The 27901-nt window shown below is 45.7% G+C and overlaps 1 protein-coding gene across 1 annotated transcript; it reads right to left on the minus strand.

The window, feature by feature from the left end:
* Positions 1-27643, minus strand: LOC134290514 (uncharacterized). The gene is made up of 6 exons (XM_062857671.1): positions 27389-27643; positions 14652-18690; positions 13875-14485; positions 7736-8096; positions 131-205; positions 1-65 (listed from the first exon to the last, which is right to left on the minus strand). The coding sequence occupies exons 1-6, from the start codon at positions 27641-27643 to the stop codon at positions 1-3; spliced, it is 5406 nt and encodes a 1801-aa protein (XP_062713655.1).
* Positions 27644-27901: the final 258 nt, after the last annotated feature.

The following is a 27901-nucleotide window of genomic DNA, read 5'->3' on the forward strand; positions in this document are numbered from 1 at the left end:
CTAGCTTTGAGGAGGTGCGGCCGTCGGTCGGTTGGGCGCCGTCGAGGTCGAAGGCTCCACCCGGACTGTCGATCGTACGATCGGGGGAGAGCTCACAATGTTGCAGAGCGGTTAGGGGTCACTCACATACCTGGGTCAGCGACTAGCCGGTCGCTCTTTGGATGATACGGCTGGGTAGTGGGATCGCCGAGCGAGATACGCCGATCTCGGTGTAAGGGTGTTAGATGACGATCTTCTAGGGTCGTGGTTCGTCGAGCACGCTCGGAGCACGTGCTTCAATGGGGTTGCCACGACGCTCGTGGCGTTCCTGGCCTCAGGGCGTCCAAGTAGCGTCTTCCTTGGACGTTGGCTCAGACTACGTTCACTGGGCTTCTCACTTAACCGGTACACTGTACCCGAGACTGGATATTGACGGCCAGTCTTGAAACTTTCACGACTCGCGAGACTATATGTTGACGGATAGTCTTAATAACTCGATTCACACCAGATTTGGGGTCTATAGTGCACTAGAGTGGGTTTTACCGGAGGGAAAGGTTAACTTTAATCGGGCACGTGTCACGCAGTCTGATCTCTAGCGTTCCCAGAGGTATCCGATCAGAACTGCCGCACTATAATCCAAAAGGACACCACTCATCACAACTTTCACCTCCACTTACTAAGGAACTTGCAATATTCCAAATGTTAGCACTATTTGCACGCCCGATGTAGCTTCGAAGATTCTTCAATCACACAACTCGAGTTAAAATCGCGGAGCCGGACTTACTGGTGTATTTCCTTATCGGAACAGAGGGCGATCCTCAGGTGGTCCATCGCTTTTATAATCGTGACTCTCCCACTACCTTAATTTTGGAAACTCTCTCCCCCACTCATACGGTAGCTCCATCCGGTGTTAACGCCAGGTTTGTAGATGCCAAATTTTCACAGCCGATATGTCGATTCAGCAGTCGTAAATGGTAAGCGTTTGCATTGGTTTTTGTATTGGCGGTTGGAAATATTAACAGCTACCCTAGCTTTTTTAATAGGAGTGATCTTGGCGCGACTTTTGTTAGTAGGCTATCTTCAGACAGAAATTAAAAGACGATTACTTGGGGTATACATAACCCTCTTAACATTTAGCACAACATTTAATTTCTGTTTAAGTAAATTAGTTTTTTTTTACAATTGAATAGTGGGTCTCAATTTCATCATGGTTAGCCCTGTATTAAATTTTAATAGTGCAATTTGTAGATCACTCCCCTTCCATGAAACCTCATCCAACCGGTTCCAAACGTGGGACAAAATACTGAGAACGTGTCCGGACGTTTAGCAGCGACATCGTTCGCACATAGTAGGATGAGCTATCATGGGAATTTCAAATTATGCAAAAGTTGAAGATATATTACGATTTGGATTATAATTCATGTTTTTTTTTTTTTGGCTTTCTAAGATCAAGTTGTAACCCATTCGTTACAATACTCCCCGGGATAGGAGAAAAAAAAATAACGTATGTTGTTTTTTTTTTTTGTCAAATACATTTATCTAAGCAATCTTGCCCATACTTCAAAGGCCCTTTGCTTCAACTAACAAAGTTCAGCGGAATCTGGTGAATAGAGGAATTTATATAAAATACTAAACAGAACCTTTTGTTGGGACAAGCTTTGCCCCCCCTCCAACTTCAGGCCCCTGCCTTTCCAAAGAGATCCAAATTATACGGATTACATCGTCTTTGGGAGTCGGACCGCAAACATCAAGCAAAATCTGCGTTCATACCTGCTTCATATCTGCAATATTTCTAAATAAAACTATTCTAAACACTATTCGTACACTCATTCCATTTCATTCATACATCTCTTGAGGCCTCTATACACATCTCTTTCAATCTTATGACATTCATTCTGCACACACTACCCTATTTTTAGATATCCACACGTATGGTTTAGTGACGATACGGAGGGGATTCTTACCTACTTCGGTCGACCTATCAACTACAGTTTGAAACCTACGCTATTAAATTTCGTCCCGCGTCCGGAACATTTTTAACGATCGGGTTCCCTTACGTATTCTCTAGTATGCATACGAATAATGTGGTACCTCTCTCGGTTTGTTGAGAGACTCGTACCCAAAATGAGCACTCTTAGGAATGAGTGCTCGGGTGTGACCAAGCGGTGTGAGCTAGGTCTCCGACGGCAAGGCTTCAGTCACAGCTGAACCTTCGTCGTGTTCGATTTCCTCGTACAACTAAATTTATTATTCTAGAATATTGCTGGCCTGACATAATCTGGCCCAAACGTTTTTCTTTCTCTGGTTTCTGATGAACTGTGACGGCACGTATCTTAGTGCCTCAGAACTACTTCTCATGACAAATCCTACTCTGATGCTGGACTGGGGGTCTAAAACTGAAAACCTTGATCTGACATCCCGATAACCAAGCGAGTGCAATGACCTGCCGTTTTGGTATCCTAGCAAATATCCAGTTTCAACCCGGCTTAATATGGACTGCTGGCCAAATCCCTAGGGGTTTACCATCTAAGTCCTCGAGATCATACGAAGATGTCCCAATTTTGGATTTTATTTTGCAAGGCAAATATTGAGCGCCATATTTAGCGTTGTATTTATCTACGGCGCTAGATAATCGCATGTTCTTTCGGTACACTAATTGACCGGGTGTAAAAGCATTTGGAAATCGACGATGCCGAAGATTATAGTGCCTTCGACACGTTTCGTTAGCTTTTGCTAAATTTGACCTAACATGGGCGTACAGGTCACCAAAATGAATCGCTTTTTGTTCTTCTGATTGATTCACGGATAAAGGGCTGATTTCTTGGGTTCTACGGTGATCGGACCCTTCAATGAACATTTCGTGTCCGTGCGTAACAAAAAACGGGGAAAACTTGCTAGAGCTGTGAATACTGCTGTTCAAGATCGCTTCGATCTCGCTTAGGCGCGTGTCCCATAAACGTTGATCACTACGAGCGTAAGTCCTAATGGCCGCGTTCACTGTTCTGTTCACTCTCTCTACCGGATTTGCCTGCGAATGATAACGGGAATTTCGCCAATGTTGTATTCCAAATTTATCCAACAGGGCTTTAAATTCGCGAGACAGAAAGCAGGACCCATTATCCGTGATCATGATTTCCGGAGTAGAATTGCGGTAGAACCACGCATCCTTTAGCGCCGCGCACAAACTCGCACTTTCAATTCTTTTAGTAGGGACGAGCATCGTCCATTTACTAAATAAGTCTGAAACGACTAGAAGATATTGATTTCCTTTTTTACTACGCGGGAGGGGACCTACGAAGTCTGCAGATATGATTTGCCAGGGATGCTCTGCTATTCTCATATCGCCCATCGGTGGAGTCATTGGTACCGAGGGCCCCTTAACTTCTTTACACGTTCCACAATTTTGAATGTGTTGCTTAATTTCTTTGGCCATCTTTGGCCAGTAAAACCTTTGGCGAATCCTTGCTAACGTTTTTTCGTAGCCAAGGTGCATGGCATCGTCATGATTCGCCTTTATGATACTCTGACAATGACTGGGAGGGGGAAATAATTTCCATTCGTATCGCCGATCGTAGAGCGCTTCTCCGGCGGATACGAATTTAAACAATTGACCATCCGTGACCCGGAAATCGACGTAGTCGTCCGGATTCTCAACTACTTTTTCTTTTAGGGAAGTGTACCACGATGAATCTTTGGAGTTTGAAATTGCAGCGACACTCCGCGAAAGGGCATCCGCCACTACATTCTCCTTGCCTTTACGGTGGATGATAGTCATGTCGTGTTGCTGCAGATTCAAACTCCATCGACTACACCGGGATCCCACCTTCCAGGAAGTAGTCAAAATGTGGGTTAAGGCGGAGGAATCGGTTATCAGAGTAAAATGGCTACATTCTACATAACCACGAAATGCTTCTATCGAAAGTAACGCCGCTAATGCTTCCTTTTCAGCAGGGTGATAATTTCGCTGCGGAGTTGTTAATTTGTGGGAAAAATAGGATATTACATGTTCTTGCCCGTTTTGGTTTTGAGATAGGATGCCAGCGACGGCCACGTCCGATGCATCCGTTTGAATTATAAACTCCTTCCCAAAATCCGGACTGCTCAAGACAGGAGCTGTAATCAGGCGTTCTTTCACATTAGTAAATGCGTTTTCAGCCTCTTGCGACCAGCGAATAGCTTTAGACTTTGTTTTGAGCATTTCTGTTAAGGGAGCCACTATCCCGCTAAAGTCAGGTATAAAGCGACGGTAGTAGTTTGCCATCCCTAGAAACCTCCGTAGTTTTGTGACAGTCGACGGCCTTTCATATTCGACTATTGGGCGGACTTTCTCCGGATTCGGCCGTAATCCGTCAGTTGAAAGGAGGTATCCAAGGAATGACAACTCGGACACGCCAAACTTTGACTTGTCCAGATTGATCGCCAAATTAGCGGGCGATAGACGCCGAGAGACTTCTAAGAGTAACCGTACGTGCTCCTCAAACGTTTCGCTTACGATGACTATGTCATCTAAATAAACGAAAACGTTTGGTTCCAGTTCCCCGAAACCCAGTACCGTAATCCGGGGTCAAATTGATCACTTTAAAACAACTTTTGCGGATAACATTAGTGGAATTCCAAATATTGCCAAAAGAATTTCTGCAAAATCAGTACCCAGTGGATCTCCATGGAACCACGTGACAGAATTTTGTTCAACAAATTTAAACTTTAAGTTAAACAAACTCCAAATATCAAAAAATTGGAAATGCCACTTTGGGGCGAAATTGATCAGTATACAATTAAGCATCGGTTGGAAAGGAAAATTTCCTTGTCCGCTTAATTTTGCCCTTCTAAAACCGAATAATTCGTTTAAAATCTTACAACTAGTGAATTTATTACATTAAATGCAAAATTAAATTTTGAAATTTCCCCTTAAACGCCTACAGGTAGGCAATTTAATTTGAAATAAGTTATTTCTGTCACAATAAATGACTATTTCAACATAAATTGAACTTTTTTATAACTATTTCCTGTTCTTATTAGCTACATAACTTTCCAACCAAGACTCCACAAAAATGTTAAAACAGATAATTTACGGGAAGTCCTATTAGCAAACGATTGTTTAGTAGTCACGATTTCACCTAAATGAGTAATACATTGCAAATGCCTAAAAAATAAGGCAAAACTAACTTTTTTCTAAAAAAATAATATTCTACACTCATCTCTAGACATCTACGAACCAGATAACGTAAAAAGTTTAAGATCATTACGACGCTTAAGAGTTCCTAGTAAGGAATTACAATGTAGTTCCCGAATGATCAATTTCACCCCGCTGATCAATTTGACCCCGGTTTACGGTACTCGGTCCATTAACCTAGACAGCGTAGCTGGACTGTTAATGAGGCCGAATGGGAGTCGGGTGAACCGGAACAACCCTTTACCCTGGACGCAGAACGAGGTATATCTTCTAGAACTCCTCTCTAGAGGGATTTGTAGGAACGCTTCCTACAAATCTATGGTGGAAAGATATTTGGCCTTTGGGAGCTGGCTCAATATGCGTCCAGGGTGTGGTAAAGGGTAGGAGTCACGCACGGTTCTCTCATTAATCTTCCGAGCGTCCAAACACAACCTAACTTTACCACTTGGCTTTATTATAGGTACAACGTTTAGGGCCCAATCCGAATTGGTTCGTTCGATTATGCCCAGACTCAACATACGTTCAAGTTCCTCGGAAACAAGGCCTTGAACTTTTGGCGACATTACATAAGGAAATTGCCGGACTGCTGGCTTATCTTTCCATTCCTCCTTTAACTCAATGGAGTGGGAGATTAACGGAGTTACGCTAAGCTGGCCGGTAATGGCAACTTTGAAGGATTGTTTAATCTCGTTAATTTTACATTGTTCTACGGAGGTCAAGGTTGATTCAGGGCTGGGTTTTGTAGCTGTTAATTCTTCTGCAAAAGCAGTGTACTGGATTGTCGGAAAAATATCAAATTTTTCCCAAAAATCCATTCCACACAAACAATCAACTGCAAGCTGTGGTACTACAAGAGTTTTAACTACTTTCGTTTGATTGTTCAGTGTGAAGGGAGCGTATATCTGTCCCTTGACTTCTAGAGTATCGCCACCTGCAGTTTTTAAAGTTACTGGGCGGTCTAGAGGAAGGAGACGAGCCTTTGTTTTACCAAAGATATAGTCACTTATCATGGTGGACTGACTTCCACTATCAAGCAATGCTAGAGTGTGGATACCATAAAACTTGATATGGGCGTAGGGTCGATTGTCGTCATTGTCTTTTAGAGTTATTTGGTTCACTTCTTGATGGGGAGCATACATGTGTTCTGAAACCATCTCCCATTCAACAGAAGGATCCATCAGCTGGCTAGAAGATTCTAATCGCGCGAGGGATTGGACGAACCACGACTTTGGTTCGTCTGAATCCCGTTTTTTCGACAGTATGGACAGTTCAGTGTCTCAAAGCCTTTGAAAGCACAGATCAAACAAAAAACTCGTTTTGGTTCGGAGCATTCTTCGTGTTGATGATTTTGCTTTCCGCAGTTGTAGCATGAACTCATTCCTGGTGGACGATGCTCATCTACCAATTTCTCTAACACTGATGGTAGCTTTGCAGTTTTATGGGGGTTATTTCTCTGTGTGCTTCCAGATTGGGTAGGTTGGGATGAAGTTGAAGAACTGGCTTGATTGATTTTGGGGGGGACTCGAAGGGCATTACTTCCCAAGTTTGATGGGGGTTGATTAATATGACCGGAGTTTTGGGATTGACGACCGAAATTACCAGGGTTTCCTGGTCGATGGTCAGGTCGCATTGGCGCCTTCTTAACCTCCTGCTTCCGCTCGGCGTCGACTGCTACAGCGTTAACCGATTTCTCTGTTCCGAACATTTTGTTGTAGAGGGAGAAATTGTTCGCATCAACTCTCCTTCCCGCAGCAATGAGGGATGGGAGATCATAAATAGGTAAAAAGGTCAATTGTTTTCGATAATCTGTCCGCATATTTTGATTTACGATCTTCATTTTTTCATCCTCCGGGATTTGACAACTCATAGAGCGAAATAATTTTTCCAGATCATAGTAGTATGATTGGAATGATTCATTCCGCTGCTGCTTGCGCAGGTATACTTTCATCTTGACCATATTGTCAAGATCTGGATGCACAAAAGCACAGCGCAGTTCCATGACCAAATGGTCCCAACTGAAAAGACGACCAGTCGTGCGCATTGAGTGATACCAGTTTAATGCTGGCCCACTAAATAGATGCAAAGCAGAATCGAACAATTCCGCATCTGACACACGTTCAGAGAGAGCTAGGCTTTTCACCTTAAATAAAAACTCGTTTAAATTTAATCCCTGGTCGTCTCCTGAATATTTGTCGATCGCCCATTTCGACACCGGCAGGGTTCGGTGCTGGGGATGTCCCAGATTCCCAGGATTCCCCGGAACCGGAAAATTTGGAGCTGGATTCCAGCCACTGTGTTGAGAAGTCCAAAACCCTGTCGAAGGTGGAACACCCGGGGGCTGAGGTGGAGCCGAGTTGTTCCACTTGGGAAGGGAACTCCTCCATCCTGGAAAAGGCTCTGAGGAGCCTGGAATATTGAAGAGAGTCGGCTGAATAGAAACGGAGGGAATGGGATTAGTCCACGAAGAACGTGTAACATTAGTGGCATCAGCGTATGGTGTCCACCCTAAACCTGAATTGTAGGTCGAATGCCCCCCGAAACTGTAACGTGAATTTAATTCTCCGCCATCTTTCCATGAATTACCTTGGATCGATGTCGAGGGACCAAGAGCAGCCGGATTGGCGGAAGTAAATACTACCGGCGGCCTTGGAACAAGATCTTCGACTTCATCAGTTTGGACCTGTTGATTCCAGGTTTCCTTGTGATGAATAAATTTCTGCAACTGACTCGATAGATTTGCCACTTCCACCGTTAGACTCTCTTCCGCTTGTTCGGCCCGCAGACGTCGTTCTAACTCTTTTAGCAACACTAATCGCGGAACCTTTACCAGCTCCACTTCACATTCCGTCTCCCTCAGAATATCTTCTAAAGTGGGAATGTCTTCCATATCATCTCCAATCGACTCTGCCCCCTCTCCTTCTACGTCATGTTCGAATCTTACTGACTTGTAATAAAAACCCTTATTAATCCACCTAGCGGTGATGGTGCCTTTCTCGTGCTTTAAAATATCCTTTCAACAAAACTCGAGCGACATGTTGATGACATTGACATAAATACAAAATGAAAACTGCTTGCTAAATCTACTCAATATGGATACATTTTATATTAGCATAACATCCAATATTCAGAAAATATAAGACATCGATCCAAAACTCAAAGCAAACAAGTGTCATGAAGCCGCAAAATTTTGAAACGTCATTTTAGATTTTCCGGTCATCATTTTATGACTCCGGATATCTACCCCAACTAAATTAATCGCCATCTTGAACATTGAGACACCATCTTGGATGTTCTGGTATTCATTTTTGGACTCTGCACCTAAAATTACATAAAATAGTCGCCGTATTGAATTTTTGCATGTCGTTTATGATTTTCTGGTTACCAGTTTTGGACGAAGACCGGCATTCTTCCCCATTCAAACTATAGTCATATTGCAGACCTCGTGAAACAGCACACAGCTTGGGTTTTCTGATTACAAATTTTGAATTCTGGGCATATTTTCATACAAAATATGCCCACAACGCAAGAATTAAAAATCCTATAAAATAGGCACTAACTTGAATACTGGGCCATTATGTTGGACTTTGGACCGCTATCTTGGATACTCTAGTGGACTCCGAACATGTTTCCCATACCAAATACACTTATTTTACATAGTTTTAGAGCTCAAAATTCCTTAAAACAGCCACCATCTTCTGTTGACGCGATCAAATTCTTATTTTTCCATTCAACGTTGACCCATCCTGCTATAAATTTAGACCTTAGGAATCTGAAATGGTACGATTTGATGAGATCGCTTTAGTTTTGTCTATATTTTGTTCTCATATATGATTTAATTTTTCACATGAACGTTGGTTCTGCTACACAACAGCTAGTCTCTAATGTAATCTAAGGCTATTTTCTTGCTAACCGTTCATTAGATTATCAAAAAATCTGCGATCCGATGTGTCGTATGTATGGGTTTGGTTCATTTTTATATTTGGTAATTTCCGGTGGGATAGCCGGATCTGATTCCATGAGTCATGGACCATGACACTACCGGTTGTCCCAATCATGGTCTGAGAATATTTTATTGCTATTTATTCACCTTTACCTAATCACCGCGATTTGGTATATCGCATGAATGGGTTTGCTTCACTTTTACTTCTAACCACTTTCGAAGCCACAGCTTAACCCGCAACACTACCGGGAATCTAATGTGGTCTGACCCTATTTTTCCATCAGGTTGTCGATAAGTCGTGATCAGTCTTGTTAGAGATCACAGTCATTTGAACCTTTTCGTCGATATTCGGCCCCCTTTGTCTCCGACATTCGCAACACATGCACTCATACTACCGTTCGAAACAAAAATGTCAAACGAATGCACTTCACCACGATAGCGGCTTCGGGAGACGGTTCGGCTTTTGTTATTCCTGTCTTCTCCCATAACAAGAGCTATGTTGCCCGTGTGTCGTATTCAATGCAACATGCAATAATAAACTAATATTAACATTCATAATCGCAATTGGCTGAAAATCTATGCGTAAAGCTAGAATTAGACACATGTCATCGTGTCAGATGACATTGATTTGACCCTTTCTTATGTTTATTGATCTTCGTTCTACTGCTCGTGTTGTGTGTAGGTAAGAGGTAACGCTAGCGCACGAATGTAACAAAGCCGACTGACACCCAATTGCGGCAACGAAATGAAGGTAGTAAAAAGTGTCGAATGTTTACAAGACTGGTCGTGATTTGATGTACGCATCCACCATGGGTTTGGTTAAATTTTACATTTTACTACCCGGATCTGATTCCGGGTAACTACCGGCTGAGCCAAATATGGTCTAACATTATTGTCTTGTTAACTGCTCATCGGTTAACCAAAAACGCTGCAAATTGAAGATGTCACATGCAGGGTTTGACAATTTCGACGGGACTCTCGGAACCAATTCCGGAACACTACTAGTTGTCTTTAGTGTGACGTAAGGCTATTTTCTAGCTAACTGTTCATCAGAATATCGCAAAAGCCACGATTTGATGTGTCACATGCCTGGATTTGGTTTACTTTTAAATTTGGCCTCTTCCGGCCACTCAAAACCGATTCCGAAACACTTGCTGGCCGTTCACTAGGTAATCTAAAAAGCCGCTATTTGATGTGATGCATGTACGGGTTTGTTTCTCTTTCAGATTTAACCACTTCAGCGGGAACCCCGGAACGGGTTCCGGAACACTACTGGTTTAGATATGGTCTGAGATGGTTTTCTTGCTCATTGTCCATCAGGTCAATGAAAATGCCGTGGTTTGATGTGCCGCATGCATGGGTTTGGTTCAATTGTATATTTGGCCACTTCCATCGGGACGCCTAGAACCGGTTCCGGAACACTACCGGTTCAGATATGATCTGAGATGATTTTCCTGCTCATTATCCATCAGGTCATCGAAAATGCCGTGGTTTGATGTGCCGCATGCATGGGTTTGGTTCAATTGTATATTTGGCCACTTCCAGCGGGACGACTAGAACCGATTCCGGAACACTACCGGTTCAGATATGGTCTGAGATGGTTTTCCTGCTCATTGTCCATCAGGTCATCTGAAATGCCGTGGTTTGATGTGTCGCATGCATGGGTTTGGTTTAATTGTATTTTTGACCACTTCCAGTGGAACGCCTAGAACCGGTTCCGGAGCACAACCGGTTCAGATATGGTCTTAGACTATTTTTCTGCTTACGGCTCATCAGGTTATCGAAAATGCCGTGGTTTGATGTGTCGCATGCATAGATTTGATGCATTTTCTTATCTGGTCCCTTCCTGGAGTACCGTTCCGGAACACCTAAATGGCCATATCTCTGGAACGGCTGGACCGATCCGAACCATTTTCAATAGGAAACAATGGGACCAGATTCCGCGTCGAATGAACCGTCGGTCATTGAAATCGGATGAGGTTTACTGCCAAAAAGTGATGTGAGTTTTTTTGTACACACACATACAGACACACACACACACACACACGCACACACATACACACACACATACACACACACAGACATCACCTCAATTCGTCGAGCTGAGTCGATTGGTATATGTGATTTGACTCTCCGGGCCTTCTATCAAAAAGTCATTCTTGGAGTGAACATATAGCCTTTCCAGTACACTTTGTGTACGAGAAAAGCAAAAAATATAGATGGTCCGTCACTCTAACGAACATTTTGATTAATTCATCCTTTAGGTCTTGGGGTGCATGGCACAACACCAATTTAATTCTCGCGCCTAAGTGGAGTAGCCGATCTTTACAAACGGTGGTAGCATCTTCGCGGAGCATTGCTTCCAGTTCAGCAAGCTTTGCCCTGCACTGTTCAATGTCTTCCTTCGGGTCAGATTTCAAGGTCCTTACACTGCTACCCTCGTGTCTCTCTACTTTCAACCTAGCTCTCAAGCATCTCCGTCTTTGCGAGCGATCTTTATCGACTGCTATATCCCTAACCGCTAATTCAAAGGCGAGTTCATCATCCGTGAGAAGGTCTACCCGTATTTCGTAATACCATTTGTCAAACGTTACCTCTCGATTGAGGGAAGCCGGAAAGGAGTTGTACGATTCCATTATTCAAATGTAAATTAAATCGTATGGATGTCCTTGAAAGGTCAAAGCTATTGTTTGAGGCCGAGCAATCAATCGTCAAACCAACTATTGTTCTGTGTAGTACCTATTAAAATCTCTATTCGGGTGATTCAGCTGTACATTGCCAACATTCACAAAAATGCCCCTAACGACGAGCAATCATCGGGTCCCACGTTGGGCGCCAATTGAAACATTCGATCGTATTATCTCTTTGAAAATCCTAATTTCGTATTCGCGGTTTTCCGCCTTAACAATGACTAGCTCAGTTAGATCTCAGGGCGAACCAAAGGGAAGAACATATAAATGGACACTTACCCGATCGTAGAAAGTCTTACAGAAGTTGAGGTGCTCTCGTTTGGCGCTAATAAATAAAATCACTGTCATTAGGTGCACACATTGTATTAACTAATTCATTGGGGTGGGTTTTAGAGTTCATATTAAGATTCGTTCTAGTACACATGCGTTAGATTCGTTGGCTAGCTTTGAGGAGGTGCGGCCGTCGGTCGGTTGGGCGCCGTCGAGGTCGAAGGCTCCACCCGGACTGTCGATCGTACGATCGGGGGAGAGCTCACAATGTTGCAGAGCGGTTAGGGGTCACTCACATACCTGGGTCAGCGACTAGCCGGTCGCTCTTTGGATGATACGGCTGGGTAGTGGGATCGCCGAGCGAGATACGCCGATCTCGGTGTAAGGGTGTTAGATGACGATCTTCTAGGGTCGTGGTTCGTCGAGCACGCTCGGAGCACGTGCTTCAATGGGGTTGCCACGACGCTCGTGGCGTTCCTGGCCTCAGGGCGTCCAAGTAGCGTCTTCCTTGGACGTTGGCTCAGACTACGTTCACTGGGCTTCTCACTTAACCGGTACACTGTACCCGAGACTGGATATTGACGGCCAGTCTTGAAACTTTCACGACTCGCGAGACTATATGTTGACGGATAGTCTTAATAACTCGATTCACACCAGATTTGGGGTCTATAGTGCACTAGAGTGGGTTTTACCGGAGGGAAAGGTTAACTTTAATCGGGCACGTGTCACGCAGTCTGATCTCTAGCGTTCCCAGAGGTATCCGATCAGAACTGCCGCACTATAATCCAAAAGGACACCACTCATCACAACTTTCACCTCCACTTACTAAGGAACTTGCAATATTCCAAATGTTAGCACTATTTGCACGCCCGATGTAGCTTCGAAGATTCTTCAATCACACAACTCGAGTTAAAATCGCGGAGCCGGACTTACTGGTGTATTTCCTTATCGGAACAGAGGGCGATCCTCAGGTGGTCCATCGCTTTTATAATCGTGACTCTCCCACTACCTTAATTTTGGAAACTCTCTCCCCCACTCATACGGTAGCTCCATCCGGTGTTAACGCCAGGTTTGTAGATGCCAAATTTTCACAGCCGATATGTCGATTCAGCAGTCGTAAATGGTAAGCGTTTGCATTGGTTTTTGTATTGGCGGTTGGAAATATTAACAGCTACCCTAGCTTTTTTAATAGGAGTGATCTTGGCGCGACTTTTGTTAGTAGGCTATCTTCAGACAGAAATTAAAAGACGATTACTTGGGGTATACATAACCCTCTTAAGGACAAGGTATTTGGAGTACATTGTTCAAAATTTCTAGAGCACCGTTTTTTAGAACCGTTGAACGGATTTGGATGAAAATGCATCACGCTGTTGACAACCACTGAACAATTAGCGTGATGCATTTTCATCCAAATCCGTTCAACGGTTCTAAAAAACGGTGCTCTAGAAATTTTGAGCTATGTACTCCAAATACCTTGTCCTTAACATTTAGCACAACATTTAATTTCTGTTTAAGTAAATTAGTTTTTTTTTACAATTGAATAGTGGGTCTCAATTTCATCATGGTTAGCCCTGTATTAAATTTTAATAGTGCAATTTGTAGATCACTCCCCTTCCATGAAACCTCATCCAACCGGTTCCAAACGTGGGACAAAATACTGAGAACGTGTCCGGACGTTTAGCAGCGACATCGTTCGCACATAGTAGGATGAGCTATCATGGGAATTTCAAATTATGCAAAAGTTGAAGATATATTACGATTTGGATTATAATTCATGTTTTTTTTTTGGCTTTCTAAGATCAAGTTGTAACCCGTTCGTTACAAGATGCTTCTTCGCTACCTTGATGGCCGACTCCCATAGCCCGCCGAAGTGAGGAGCTTTTGGAGGTGTGAAGTGCCAAGTAGTTCCTTCGGCGGCACATGTCGATACGATTTCCGCTTGGAATGTTTCTTCAGCGAGCATGTCATACAATTGGGTGATGTCGTTGCTAGCACCTTCAAAATTCTTCCCATTGTCCGAATGTATGTCCGAGGGGCGGCCTCGCCGAGAGATAAACCTGCGAAGAGTTGCCAGGAAAGCAGACGTGGACAGTTCGCTGACTAACTCTAGGTGCACCGCCTTCGTTGCGAAGCACACGAAGAGGCACAGATACGCTTTCGTGGGAGCAGCTCGTTTGTGGATGGCCTTCAGGTAGAATGGCCCAGCGTAATCAACTCCTACTACGCTGAATGGACGACTGGGAATCACTCGGGCAGCAGGTAGCTGGCCGATTTGTTGCTGTGCAGCCACCGGGTTGAGACGATAGCATCGGAAGCAAGCACGAACTACATTTCGCACTAGTCTGCGGCCGTCGATCGGCCAAAATTCTTCGCGCATTGCTGCCAGCAGAGCACGCCCGCCGCCGTGGAGAAGCTTCTTGTGGTAGTGCTCGGCTACAAGGCGCGTGAAAGGGTGTGCTTTGGGAAGGAGTGCAGGATGTTTGCTTTGGTAGTTCAATTTAGACAGACTTAGACGGCCTCCCACTCGCAATACTCTCTCTGGATCGACGAATGGGCTCAACTTTCGAAGGGGAGAACGCTTTCCAACTACTCCAACTACCAACTTGAAAGGCTTTTATTTCGGTGGCAAAGGAGTCATTTTGCACAAGGCGAACTAGGGTCGTTTTGGCTTCAGCTAACTGTTGGGGAAGGAGGCTGACGGTAGTGGTAACTTGGTCTGATTCTGGTTGAGTACGAGTTTTGGCACGACAATTCGCAACGAAACGCTGACAGTGAGCGACGACGTGGAGCAGGCGAGTGTAGGAGGACCATCGTAGGAACAACGAGTTGATCGGTGGTGACGTTGCAGTTGCCGCTACAGAAACCGTTCGAATTTCAAGGTCTTCTTCGGGTACGTTTGGAGCTTCACATGTTGGCCAATACTGTGCTTGACGGGCTAACCAATCGGGTCCGCTGCGCCAGAGATTGCTTCCGACGAATTCCGCTACTGTCATTCCGCGTGACACCAGATCGGCAGGATTTTCGTAGCCAGCGACGTGATTCCAGATACAGCCATGGGAGAAGTGTTGGATCTCTGAAACCCGATTACCGACGTATGTCTTCCAAGTGTTCGGAGGCGAACGGATCCACTGCAGCGTAATGGCAGAGTCGGACCAGAAAAACGAGGTGGAAATGTCGATGCCGATAGCTTTCTTGATCCGATCGTAAAGATGGGCACCTAAAACAGCGGCGCAGAGTTCCAAGCGTGGAAGACTAACTCGTTTTAGGGGTGCCACACGCGACTTGGATGCCAGCAGGCAAATACGAGTCTGACCTTGCGCGTTCTCGCAGCGGGCGTAGATGCATGCACCGTACGCCGATTCTGAAGCATCGGAGAAAGTGTGTAGCTGGATCGTTGAGTTTGGCAAGAGTGCATAGCGGTCGACACGGTATGAGGAAATTTTCGGAAGTTCGCTGCGAATGTTCTCCCACTTTTGCTGGACCTGTTCCGGAACGGGATCGTCCCATCCGCAAGATAACAGCCAGAGCTCCTGCATCAAAATCTTGGATTTCACGACGACCGGTGCGATGAGACCAAGTGGATCAAATAAACGTGATATGGCCGACAAAATGGAACGCTTGGTGGGTGGTTTGCTGTTCTCATCGACACTGGAGTCGAAGCGCAAGGTATCCGCTTCCGGTTCCCAACAGATTCCTAAGGCTTTCACGGTTTCGTTAGGGCTGAATTCGAGGGATGACTGAGTACCAATTTGGTCGTCTTTCAGGCCCTGCAGAACATCGAGCTCATTGGACGTCCATTTTCTCAGCTCGAAGCCTCCCTTGGCCAGTAGCTCGCTCATTTCCGTTCGCAGTCGAATAGCCTCTTGAACAGATTGTGCTCCTCCGATGAAGTCGTCGACGTAAAAGCTCTTGCGCAACGCAGGACCACCAAGGGGGTACGCCTCGCCTTCGTCATCCGCCAGCTGTTTCAATGTGCGTGTTGCAAGGTAGGAAGAAGGCGCCAAGCCGTACGTAACGGTGAGCAATTCGTAAACCTGTACTGGAGAACTTGGAGTGAATCGAAAAAAGATGCGAACGAGCGACCTGTCGTCCGGATGCAGCAAAACTTGCCTGTACATTTTGGCAATGTCGCCTACCACGGCCACCTTGAAGGTTCGGAAGCGAATCATGATGTCCAGCAGATCATCCTGTACCACCGGGCCCACGGAAAGTGCTTCGTTTAGCGAATAGCCTGTCGAAGTCTTTGCCGAAGCGTCGAAAACTACTCGAACTTTGGTGGTCGTGCTGGAATCTTTGAAGACTGGGTGGTGCGGAAGATAGTAGGCTACTGCAGGTTCTTTTTCGTGCGTTCCTACCAAGCGCATGTGGCCAAGGTCGAGGTATTCCTGCATAAACGCGTGGTAATCTTCCTTGAGTTTTGCGTTCCGCTCAAGGCGCTTCTCCAAGAGCTGAAAACGGCGTAGCGCATTGGCTTTTGATGCTCCAAGCTTGACGTCGAAATCAGGTTGACGAGGCATTCGAACGATGTAGCGGCCTTCGTCATTGCGCTCGACCGAAGACTGGTAGACTGTCTCACAGTGCCGTTCTTCCACAGAGTAACCGTCGTTGAGGACCAATTCTTCAGTTTTCCAGAAGCGTTCAATGCTTTCCTCGAGGGACACCATCGACATAGTTATGGAACTGGATGCAGAAGTGCCAGAAGTGGAGTCTGGATGGATTTGAGTAGAAGAACCAGCGACTATCCAGCCGAAAACGCTATCAACGAGGACTGGGAGATTTGCAGCCAACTGTAACCGTGCAGCACTGGGGAAGAACGAATAGAAATGCCTCGCACCGAGTACCAAGTCAATTGGCTGCGACTTGTTGAACGAAGGATCGGCCAGCCCCAGTTCCTTCGGGATATTCCACCCTGCCGTAGAAATATTCTGTGATGGAAGGTCTGCTGTGACTTTGTCCATCACCAAGAAGTTGACATCACACGAGAATGGCTGATTCTGCGACCGAATTTCGGTGTAGACTGACTGGCGCACAGGCTTGGACAATTTACCGGCACCCTGTACCGTAACGTTGACGTTGCTGCGCCGCAGACGAAGCATGCTGGCGAGTCGCTCGGTTATAAGATTTGGCTGTGAGGCGCTGTCCAAAAGAGCGCGTGCTGGATGTTCGTGACCGAAAGCGTCGACGATATTTACGATGACGGTGAGCAAAAACACATTGTCTCGTTCGTGGTGACGAGGGACGCTAGTTTGAACCACTGGAACCTGACCATCTGTTGCGATCACCAGAGACTGTTCGGAATGCTCTGCTGGAGAAAACGAGTGATTGATCACCGGAGTTGACGAGGTGGTGATGGGAAGCGTTGCGCTGTCGTTTGAGGACCTGCGGCTGGCATCCGGGGCTGCGTAGTGAAGAAGACTATGGTGCCGACGATTACAATACCTGCAAGTGAGTTCCGATGGACAGTTGCGATTAGAATGATCGGATTTCAAGCAGTTAGTACACAGGCGCTTCGCGTTGACAATCTGCTGACGTTCAGAAAGCGGAAGACGCTGAAACTTGAAACATTTGCCCAAAGGATGTGGCTGATTGCAAGCTGGACATCGTTTCGTTGTGCTAGCAGTGGAAGAGCACGACGAAAGACGAATCATCGGTATTTGCTTCTTCGACGACGACGCGGTAGGTGGAGCGGAACCCGATGGTGCATGGTGATTCACAGAAATCGACTCCAAAACCCGAATTCTCCGTTGCAGGAACCCAATCAGGCAGTCGTAGTTTGGATCTGTCACCGTCGACGCATGGTCCTCCCACACCTTGAGTGTGTCGTCGTGTAATCTCGTGCAAATCAGGTGTTCGAGAAGGCTGCTCCACGAATCGGTAGGTTCTCCAAGCTGCCGAAGGACTTTCACATGCCGTTCGAACTCGTCAACCAACCCATGAAGTGTCGTAGCGGACTCCTTCTTCATCCGTGGAACATCGAAGAGTGCCTGGAGGTGGCGCTTCTTCATTAAATACTCGTTGGAGTAACGACCTTTCAGTGCATCCCAAGCCAAGTTATAATTAGCGGAACTGATCGCGATCGACTCGATGGACTGCGCGGCTTCTCCTTTTACCGCTGCCCTTAAGTAGTGGAATTTTTGGATGTCGGGCAGATCAGCGTTCGAATGTATCAAAGCGACGAACGTATCGTGGAAAGTGAGCCAGTGCTGGTAATCGCCGTCGAATTCCGGAAGCGAAATAGTTGGAAGCTTGATCCCAGAGAGAGCGGAGTTAGTTTGAGCGGAACAAGGATTGCGAGCGTTCATATGAGTGGGAGGCATTTTAGAGAGTAAGTCTGCTTTTATTGCGAAAAGCCGGGTTTCATAGCCAGCACGAACATCAGCATGCAATGCCCTACCTTCTGCTGTACTTTCCGTATCCTCAAGCTGGCCCTGCACCGCTTCGAGGTTAGACCAGATGTTGTCGACGTGGCTCAGTCTCAGCGGTATTTGTCCTTGGTCCCGTCCTGCATCGTAGTTGGCGACGAAAGCCTCTGCCCGACCCAGAGTAGCGAGCAGCGTGTCTCTCCTCGCGATGAGCACCTCGCAGTCCGCCATGGTAGAGGCTCGACAGCTCAAATTAATCGTTGTAGTCAGCGAGATCTGTCCAGAAAAAAGACCACGGTAGACCGGACGTTTGTAAATTTAACCACTTGGAAAGGTACTCACCTTATCCAAGGCAAAGCGTGCCTTGAATTATCAAAAAACGTCAACCGGAACAGTCTCGAGCGCCGTCCGCGCTATTCGTGATCCAAATCGCCGAAATAGTTCCAGGGCGTCGAGGTGACTGGTAGGAATCGTCCTCAAAAAGCGAATGGAAATCCGTGGGTGATTGTTGGTTGGTGGCGAAGCCTTCCTCAAAATGGCGTGAGGGCTGAACGAAATCTCCTTTTCAGTTCAGTACGGCGTCGGAAATGGTCCGAAAAATCCACAAAAAGCCGTGGGGGGCAGCAACACGAACAGCGTCCCCGTTGTCGTCTCAGGGATGGCAAATGTAATGGCGCGACCACAGCGGTGGATTGTTCTAGACCACGCAATGGCGGGTGCCAAAGGAACCTTCTAGAACGTTTTCCGACCGAGATCCTGGTCACGGCACCAATTTTATGGTTGTTCTTACCACAAAAAACGGGTGATTTCCTACGTTGTGTCCTTTTTTTAGCGTTTCCACCCACAGGACGACGTTGACGACTGGCAATTAGGTAGCAGCACACAGGTAAGTCACTTTTCTTAATTTTCTTCCTTTTTACAGGTTCCACAGGACAAGATGGCGGCGAGCACCACAGACACGGACGAAACCACGAAAACGAACTTCCTCAACAGGCCACAAAACTCAACCAATTACTTATTTCCTATGCACTTTATTTTCCACAGACAGTACAACAAATTTTGTTCGGAACTTCTATCTTCTTTATTCTTTCTAGTTATACTTCTGCTCTTCAAGCGAACCCAAACAGTACTGACCTATCCCAATCACTTTCGCTTTCTACAGACCGAGCTGATCCCTCAGTGGTCTGCTAGTGGGAAACCATATACATGGAGCCCACAAGATTTCCATGATCGGCAACGCTCGGGTGCAGTGTTGTCAGAAATACGATAATAAAGTAGCGCAACACGAACCGGTTAACCCGGGAGCTGTGGCGCAACTCTGCTATGATAGAACACTACACTTTACACTCAAATCATTGAAACCCTGGAAGGAACCCCTTTTTTCATGCTGCTTCAAATCACATTTATGCATATAAAAAAAGTTAGAAAATCGCACTTTTTAAATGCAACTCGCCGGAGCCGTACACGCTAAGACCGCTCAGCACTAAAGTGCATAATTTCCAGACTACACCAAAAATGTGTAACACTTACACATTCACAAAATCAGCTCCTGCGTCCGCAAAATCGTGAAATTCGCAAAATATTTTGTACGGCAATCTAGCTAGGTTTACTACTGACCTTGGCAAACGATAAAAATATCGAAATTTTGCATCTAGAATAGTGTACGAGCTGTTTTTTAGAATGTGTAACTGTTACACATTTTTGTGTGGTCTGGAAATTATGCATTTATGAGTAGGCCTCATACATTTTAGGTGCTGAGCGGTTTTAGCGTGTAGCGGAGGGGTCAAAACGTCCTACGGCTCGAGCTGCATGGCCGAAACCTGCAGATGAGACGCGACCCAAAAAGCGGCCGACAGAGAAGGGCGAAAAGCCTTCCTCAGGGGGAAGACACTATCCCGTGTCGAAACGTCGGGTGAATAAAACAACTCGTTTTTTGAATCCCAAGACTGCGTAGCCGTTAATCAAAAGAGTCAACCATACAGTCGTATTTCAATAGCAATTCTCGTAGAACTTTCGTATGCCCCTAGCGCAGTACAGCTCTTCTAGAGATTTCGTTCTTCCTGCTGGCGCTTCTTCACTCGCTTCACAGTTCTGCCTGTTCCGCGCCAGTTTGTAACGTGCCTCATTCGCTCTCGTACGGTGTTGCAGCATTCTCGCCCATGCTGCATTCATCTCGTTTTTCAACTGTTCACATTCGCCGTCGTACCAGTCGTTTCTGTGATTCGAAGTCGCGTAGCCTAGTGCTGTAGCCGAGATTCTACCTATGACGGGTCGAATGTCCCTCCAGCCATCTTCAAGTGTAGCTGCGCCAAGCTGCTCTTCCGTTGGTAGGGCCACTGCTAGCTGCTGCGCGTAGTCTTGAGCCACTTCTACGTTACCCAGCTGCTCGATGTTGAGCCGCGGCGTTCGACTTCAACGTGTAGTAATAACCGTCGAAAGTTTTGAGCGCATACAGCCACTAAGTAGTGATCCGAATCTATATTCGCACCGCGATATGTGCGGACATTGGTAATTATATCCAAGAAGAATTAACCGACGATTAGGACGTGGTCGATTTGGTTTTCTGTTTGATGATCGGGTGATCTCCAGGTGGCTTTGCGGATATCTTTGCGGGGGAAGAAGGTGCTTCGGACTACTATACCACGGGAGGCTGCAAAGTTTACGCATCGCTGGACGTTATCGTTCCAGGCATGCAGGCTGTGGCGCCCGATTACCGGTCTGTACATTTCCTCCCTTCCTATCTGCGCGTGCATGTCGCCGACAACGATTTTCACGTCACGCGGCGTGCAACCATCGTATGTTTGCTCTAACTGCGTTTAGAACGCTTCTTTCTCATCATCAGGTCTCCCTTCGTGTGGGCAGTGGACGTTGATGATGCTGTAGCTGAAGAAGCGGCCATTAATTCTTAACATACACATCCTTGCGTTGATCGGCTGCCACCCGATCACAAGTTGTCGCATCTTGCCCAACACCATAAATCCTGTTCCCAGTTCATTGGTGGTGCCACAGCATTGGTAGAAGGTAGCCGCTCGTTGCCCGCTTTTCCACACTTTATGTCTAGTCCAACAAAGTTCGTGCAACGCCACGATGTCGAAGTTTCGGGGATGTAGTTCGTCGTAAATTACCCTGTCACATCCTGCGAAACCTAATGACTTGCAATTCCATGTTTCCAATCGTAGTCCTTATTTCGTCGCGTGGGTCTTTGCCGATTGTATCGAGTCGTATTTTCTCCTATGCTATTCGCAATGGGGATTTTTACGGGTGGCTTATTGGGCCTACGCCAACACTCCTGTCTCGCCGGAGGGCCATCGTGCCAGTTCTGTTTAACGTCCCAACTAACACTGGGACGATCACGCTGATGGGGCTACCACCTTGGATCTAGCTGGGCGTGATGCAGCGTCAGCTGGGCGTCCGCCGCAGGATGCCAGAACAGACGCTGTTTGAGCCGCACCTCCTTGGTGAACAGACGCTCGGGTCATACCTCCTCAATCTAGCTGAAGCCAGAACCCAAGCAACACACATGTTATAATAGAGTTACGACAGCGCAAGTTTTGGTTGTATAGAAGTTTATTTTACGTAATTCTAACATTGTGTTGAAATTACGTAAAATAAACTTCTATACAACCAAAACTTGCGCTGTCGTAACTTTTATATAACATGTGTGTTACTTGGGAAGGACAACAGTGCCCAGGCTGCACTACCAGCTAAGCACACAATTCTTGTCATCGTTTGACCGGTTGAAGCATGAGGTAGGAACATGTGAGGACTGGAGCTATGTTGGGCGCTCTCCTTATCGACTCACCGTTTTGCAGCCCACGTGTCACAAATGCAGGTGACAAAAAAAACCTGAACGGTGCAGAGTCCATTAATGACGTGACCTTCTGGAGCCCGGATCTAAATCCTAGCTCGGACTAGAAGGTCGACGATGGATACATGCACAGTGACCATCAACGATATATCCAGAGGATTTAGGCGGAATCCTAAGCCGTGCATATGACGCCCAATTCAAAGACGATCCTTACCCAGACATAGATGCAAATCGGTATACTGGTGGTGTAAAAACTAGAAGGAGGATGCAAAGAGCTCACACCGACGAGGGTAGAATGGAGCGAAGTAAGGCCTACAGAGCGGCTAAACTGGCTTATTTGTATTAAAACTAAAAATGTAATGACTTTGTAGCTTTGTAACTGCTTGACAAATGTTCGTCTTAATTCTGCTTAAAGAGTCGCCAGCCATTACCTCCCGCAACACTGTCCTCTAGAGTACAGACATGTTAGATAGGTATATAGAGAGATGTTAAAATACACATTGATAAAAACAAAAAAAGTATATAGAGTTTATCACGAATTTTTGAACATTTATTTAGTAGGACCAATATTTGGTTTTCGGTCATTAAAAGGAATTTTAATGTGTGTACATTATCTATTATAAACGCTTCGACAGGTTTAAATGCTATGCTAAATAGAGATCACCTCAGACAAAATTCCGAAGGTAAACACAACACGCATTGAATTAAAAAATATTTTTTAACAATTTCCTTCCTCCAGCGAGAGAATTTTCTTCGCATCACAGAATCCATTAAAATGCTATCAAGCGTGCATAATGGAACAAAGTGAAAATGAAATTCCCACCAGTTCCAGTTTCTCAACCATGGTTAGAATTCGCGCCCTAGAGTTTCCGCCGAGCAAGCAGTGGCGTCAAAGTGTATGGAAACATTCTCGCACCCGCTTCCGGGGGAGAGAGCATTGCGAAAAAGCAACGCGGAAACTCACCTATTCATGCGACGACGGTTGCGGAAGAAATTATTATCACTTGGTGCACACTCGGTGTACGAGGCGCTGCGCTCCATCTAAATACAGGGGATGGCCAAAATGTTTGGGATAGGCAACTATTTTTCTCCCACAAAAAAAATTCAACATGCTATAACTTTTCATAGAGTGCATCAAAAAATCTCAAAATTTGACTGTTTATCAACCTGTTATATGTGCATCATTGGTACAAATTTGGGCTCGATTGAATAATATTTCGCGAAGTTAGAACCGTTCGGGTAAAACACTATTTTTTAGACAACTCATTTTTGAGCTGTCATATCTCGGAAACCTGTGAACCGAATTCAATGTTTTTTTTAACGTTTGTCAACAATATATTGATACTTAATACAACGTTATAAAATGTAATATTTTCTCACGGCGAATTAAGTTATACCGGGTTGAAATTTTTACCCATATAGAGGAAAATAAGTTAAATTTACAATACCACACAAAAATTACTAAATGTGTTCTTCCTTTAATCTAAATAGGCACCAATATATCTGATTAAAGATAACCTGAGAACAGAAGTGGAAAATCTTTGGACATCAACACTAAAATTTATTGACATTGACTTAAAAAAATTACATTTTTTCGAGAAAAATCCAAAAAGTATCCATGATAACTTTTTTCAACGTTCAAAAAGTATCAATGTTTTAATAGTTTGAGAAGCATTTGTATATTGTTAGTGTACGTTCAAAATTTCATTCAATTCGGTTCACTGGTTTCCGAGATATGGCAGCTCAAAAATGAGTTGTCTAAAAAATAGTGTTTTACCCGAACGGTTCTAACTTCGCGAAATATTATTCAATCGAGCCCAAATTTGTACCAATGATGCACATATAACAGGTTGACAAACAGTCAAAATTTGAGATTTTTTATGCACTTTATGAAAAGTTAGAGCATGTTGAACTTTTTTGAGAGAGAAAAAAAAGTTACTTATCCCAAACATTTTGGCCATCCTCTGTACTTTCCCCCTCCTCGTGAGACACCGTTCTGAAGCGAGCAGTCGTAAAATTTTCCCGCGGCTAGGGAAAAGTCACAAACCTCAAAAGATGAACAACGGCGGCAAGGTGGAGACACATCATCCATCCATGGGTCGCACAAAGAACATCATAAAACAAAATTGACGAAGAAGGTCGCGCATAACACTTCCAAGTGGGTGGAAATAACTTCGCCCTGATGTTGGCTGGTCTGGTTGGGATACGGCACAGTTTAAAACGTTCCACTGCAAATTTGCTTTGCATTATCTAAATGTTATCGTGCGTATTGCCCGAAGCAAACGGCTTTCGTAGAAGTCATGGAATATGTGGGAATAGGGGGATGTGGGATACAACACGCTTATAGCTACAACTAGAAGGGTTCAACATTTTTCCAAAATACACCAAACAAAAAAAGACCCATTCGATAACATCTCATTTTTGTGTTTGAGAATGAAATACCACTATTTAACCCCTTGGGGCCGAGGGGTCATGTTTGAGACACACTAAAAAATAGCCAGGCTTCATCGACAAACGACAAGAGGAGAAAATTGGATGCCGGTTGAACGCACGCCGACTTCACTTCACCTGTTCGGGATCCACGAGCATGACGTCGCTCCTCCTTCCCGCGCTTGGCACCTCCCCTGCTACGTTTTCTAGGCCTGGTGGCACTCGTGCACCGCTTGCGGTTTATTACTTTCACTCTTCCTCTCTACTTTGGTCCAAAGGGCGTTCTCCCACTGATCAGCCCTTCCCTTCGATCTCCTTTTCAGGCCCACCCTTACCATCTTTCCGGGACGCCTGGCTGGGGTCCGAGATGCCGGCTTTACTACAGACTTTCGGGGTTAACAGCCACCTAGCCTTGCGGGCGCCACCTGATGGCTGCCTCACACGCTTCTGCGTTTGCAATAGCATCCACTACTTCTTTGGGGATACCCGCGAAAACGAAATCCTTCGTCTGTGTATACATCGTAACCTTTGACTTCACTGGTTTGCCGCTGCCGCAGCCACTAATTTCTCGTGGTCCTGGCTGGCCGCCATCATTGACCACCGAAGTTTAACAAGAGCCTGCTTGAGGTCCTTACTAATATAAGGCTTCGTGACGCAAAGCCAATGATGGAATGAAACTGCTGCACAGCCAGGCTGCATCGCAGAGAGCCCATCACGATTCTTGTTTATGACCCTCGTTAACCATGCTCCGTCCAACCCGACAAACTATAGCCGTAGATGAGATCGGATGGCCCACGCTGGCACTACGTGTGCAGCTCACTACAGCTCCTTCCGCTCTCCTTAACGGAGACCTAGCCTCCCCGCTACATGCGAAGGTGTGAGCCTTCACTATCACTACCTCTATTCTGTACTACCTCTATTACCGTACTACCACGTACGGTGTAGTATGTAAAGTGTGCACACAAGCAAGTTTCAACAAGCCGTGTAGAAGTAGAAACTATTGTGAAGCGACACTACGTCGACGGTATGCTTCTGAGCATGGAGCAGAAGGAGAAAACAAACCAGCGGGAAATCCATGCGTCGCCAGGCATCAAAACCCGCAATTCGGCCTGCAATCCGTCAACAGTATTAGCGCAATTAAACGAACCATCTGCTGTTGATAGCAGTTTTAGCGAGGACATCACTATTAAGAAGACCACTTTACGTTCAAGAACTTCAACCACATAAACGAAGTCCTTCTGTTAGTTGGTCGTCCAACGAATGGGAAATTCTGGAACTTTGACAATGAAAAGCTTCAAAAAGTGGTTAACATAGTGCGTATGCGTAGCTCTGCCTGACATACCAGAACTTCAGATCTCATTGCCATCGTTCACCAACATCTGCACCCGAAGACAATGACATTCAGCTGCACATTTTTGTCGATTCGCGATGGTGGCGTACGTACTTGAGATTTATAGAGGGATCAATCGTCGAGCTTTCGCTATTGGGGTCCGAGACAAGAGTTTACTCACTGATTTTTTTTTTTTTTGTTCATCCCATAATCTGAACTTCGAACTGCCGTTTTTTAAGTATGCTTTGCACCAATCGGCTGGCTGTAGCACGCTATGATTTGCCGTGAAACATCGATACTGGACGCCTTCTTAAAACGTGAGTATTGGGTAACTTCTAAACACCGTCGGTACAACCAGTTGGTTGCCTTTCGAGTTTGCGAGGTTCTAGAAGAAGCAGATCTATGGGAGTGGAGGATATGAGCATCCCAACCAAGCTAAGCGTGGCAGATGAAGGAACAAAGTGGCACCAAAATCCAGATTTTTTTCATCGAGTCGCTGGTGCCGAGGTCCAGAGTTCTTGTGGAAATCAGATGAACAATGGCCTTCCCTTAAAAATACGAAAACTACTATACCCGTGTAGCTTCTGGCCGGCTTAGAATAGCACTACGGATCACTAGTAACGTTGAAACGTGTGGTACTTCCGGAACTAAGACACCATGTTGAGAACAGCATCGAAATTGCAAATTTATTGAAGAATAATTAATTAAATAGTAAGTAATTACAATACAAAACTATATTACATTGCAGTATTTGTTCACGCACAAATCTCTCAACAATATTGCACAACTCATCGATGTTCCACCTATCATGAAGTAAAATGCAATGTTGTAAGTACTCAACCTCCAAAAGGCAGCTGCTGTTTCGCACTATTCGGAACAGGTGGTAAGAGTCCACCAAACAGGCCAAATGTCCAGGAAAATCTCCAGCTATTGTTAACCTACATCACGCCTTTCTACGGGCAAGGTAACTGATGCAGCAAGCATGTACGGATGAGGAGCGGGATGATCGATGAATGGCAACTGCAATTGCCTAAGTCCCGTTCAAGGCCAAGAGAAGCGCAAGAAAGAAGAGGGTCTGTGTCAATGTGCCAATATGAACCCGCAGGATAACACCTACAGAGCCGTAATGGCTATGTCACTATATGTGGTGGCGCCACAGAGCAATCTCCAGAGATTTTGGAAAGAACAAACGAGGGGTTTCTTCTACATCATGGTGTAAGATTCGACTAGCTCAGGGCTCCAATCTCAGGTTTGCCACCTACCTACTTGCTTCGAGCGGACACCAACTACACCAAACGACAGGGAAATAAGAGCAGACCAACACAGGACATCCACGGACCTTTTGCAGTTTAAATAATGGCACATACACAACAATTTAGCTTAGACATCTATTTATTTAAACTTACATAAGGGGGAGTCATACTCGTTGCAGCACTTCTGCTGCTGATGGGGCCCATGGTGGTACAGGCTGATGGAGGAGAGGAGAGGTCGGCTGGTGCTGGCAGGTCTAACGCCCTGATGGTACTGGGCGGCTTGGGCGAAGTGTTCAGGAGAAGCTTACCCGGTGATGTTGAGGCTTGATCGGTCGTCGAAACCGCAGGGGTGGTTCGGGGAGGTTGAAACTCGACGTTCCCGGGCTCGCTCACGGCGCAGTGGCGCATTGGATGTTGGGTACTTGACCCTCACCGCCAAAACTGTGGCCAGTGCTACACGCGGCGTGTAGGCTGGCAATTGGCGTCACGCGCAGGCACCACCAGCCCGGAACTCGCTGAATCCCGTTTACCTGTCCGTCCACGTGATGCGCTTCGGGGTTTTCTTCAGTTGTTGACTTGAAATGGACAACTTGGTCGTGGGCGCCGGCTTTACAGGTGGCGTGGTTGGGGATGCCCGGAGGTCTAAACGGTGGTCCAACACGTGGG

This window comes from Aedes albopictus, chromosome 3 (assembly GCF_035046485.1).
Source record: "Aedes albopictus strain Foshan chromosome 3, AalbF5, whole genome shotgun sequence".
In the NCBI taxonomy this organism is placed as follows: domain Eukaryota; kingdom Metazoa; phylum Arthropoda; class Insecta; order Diptera; family Culicidae; genus Aedes; species Aedes albopictus.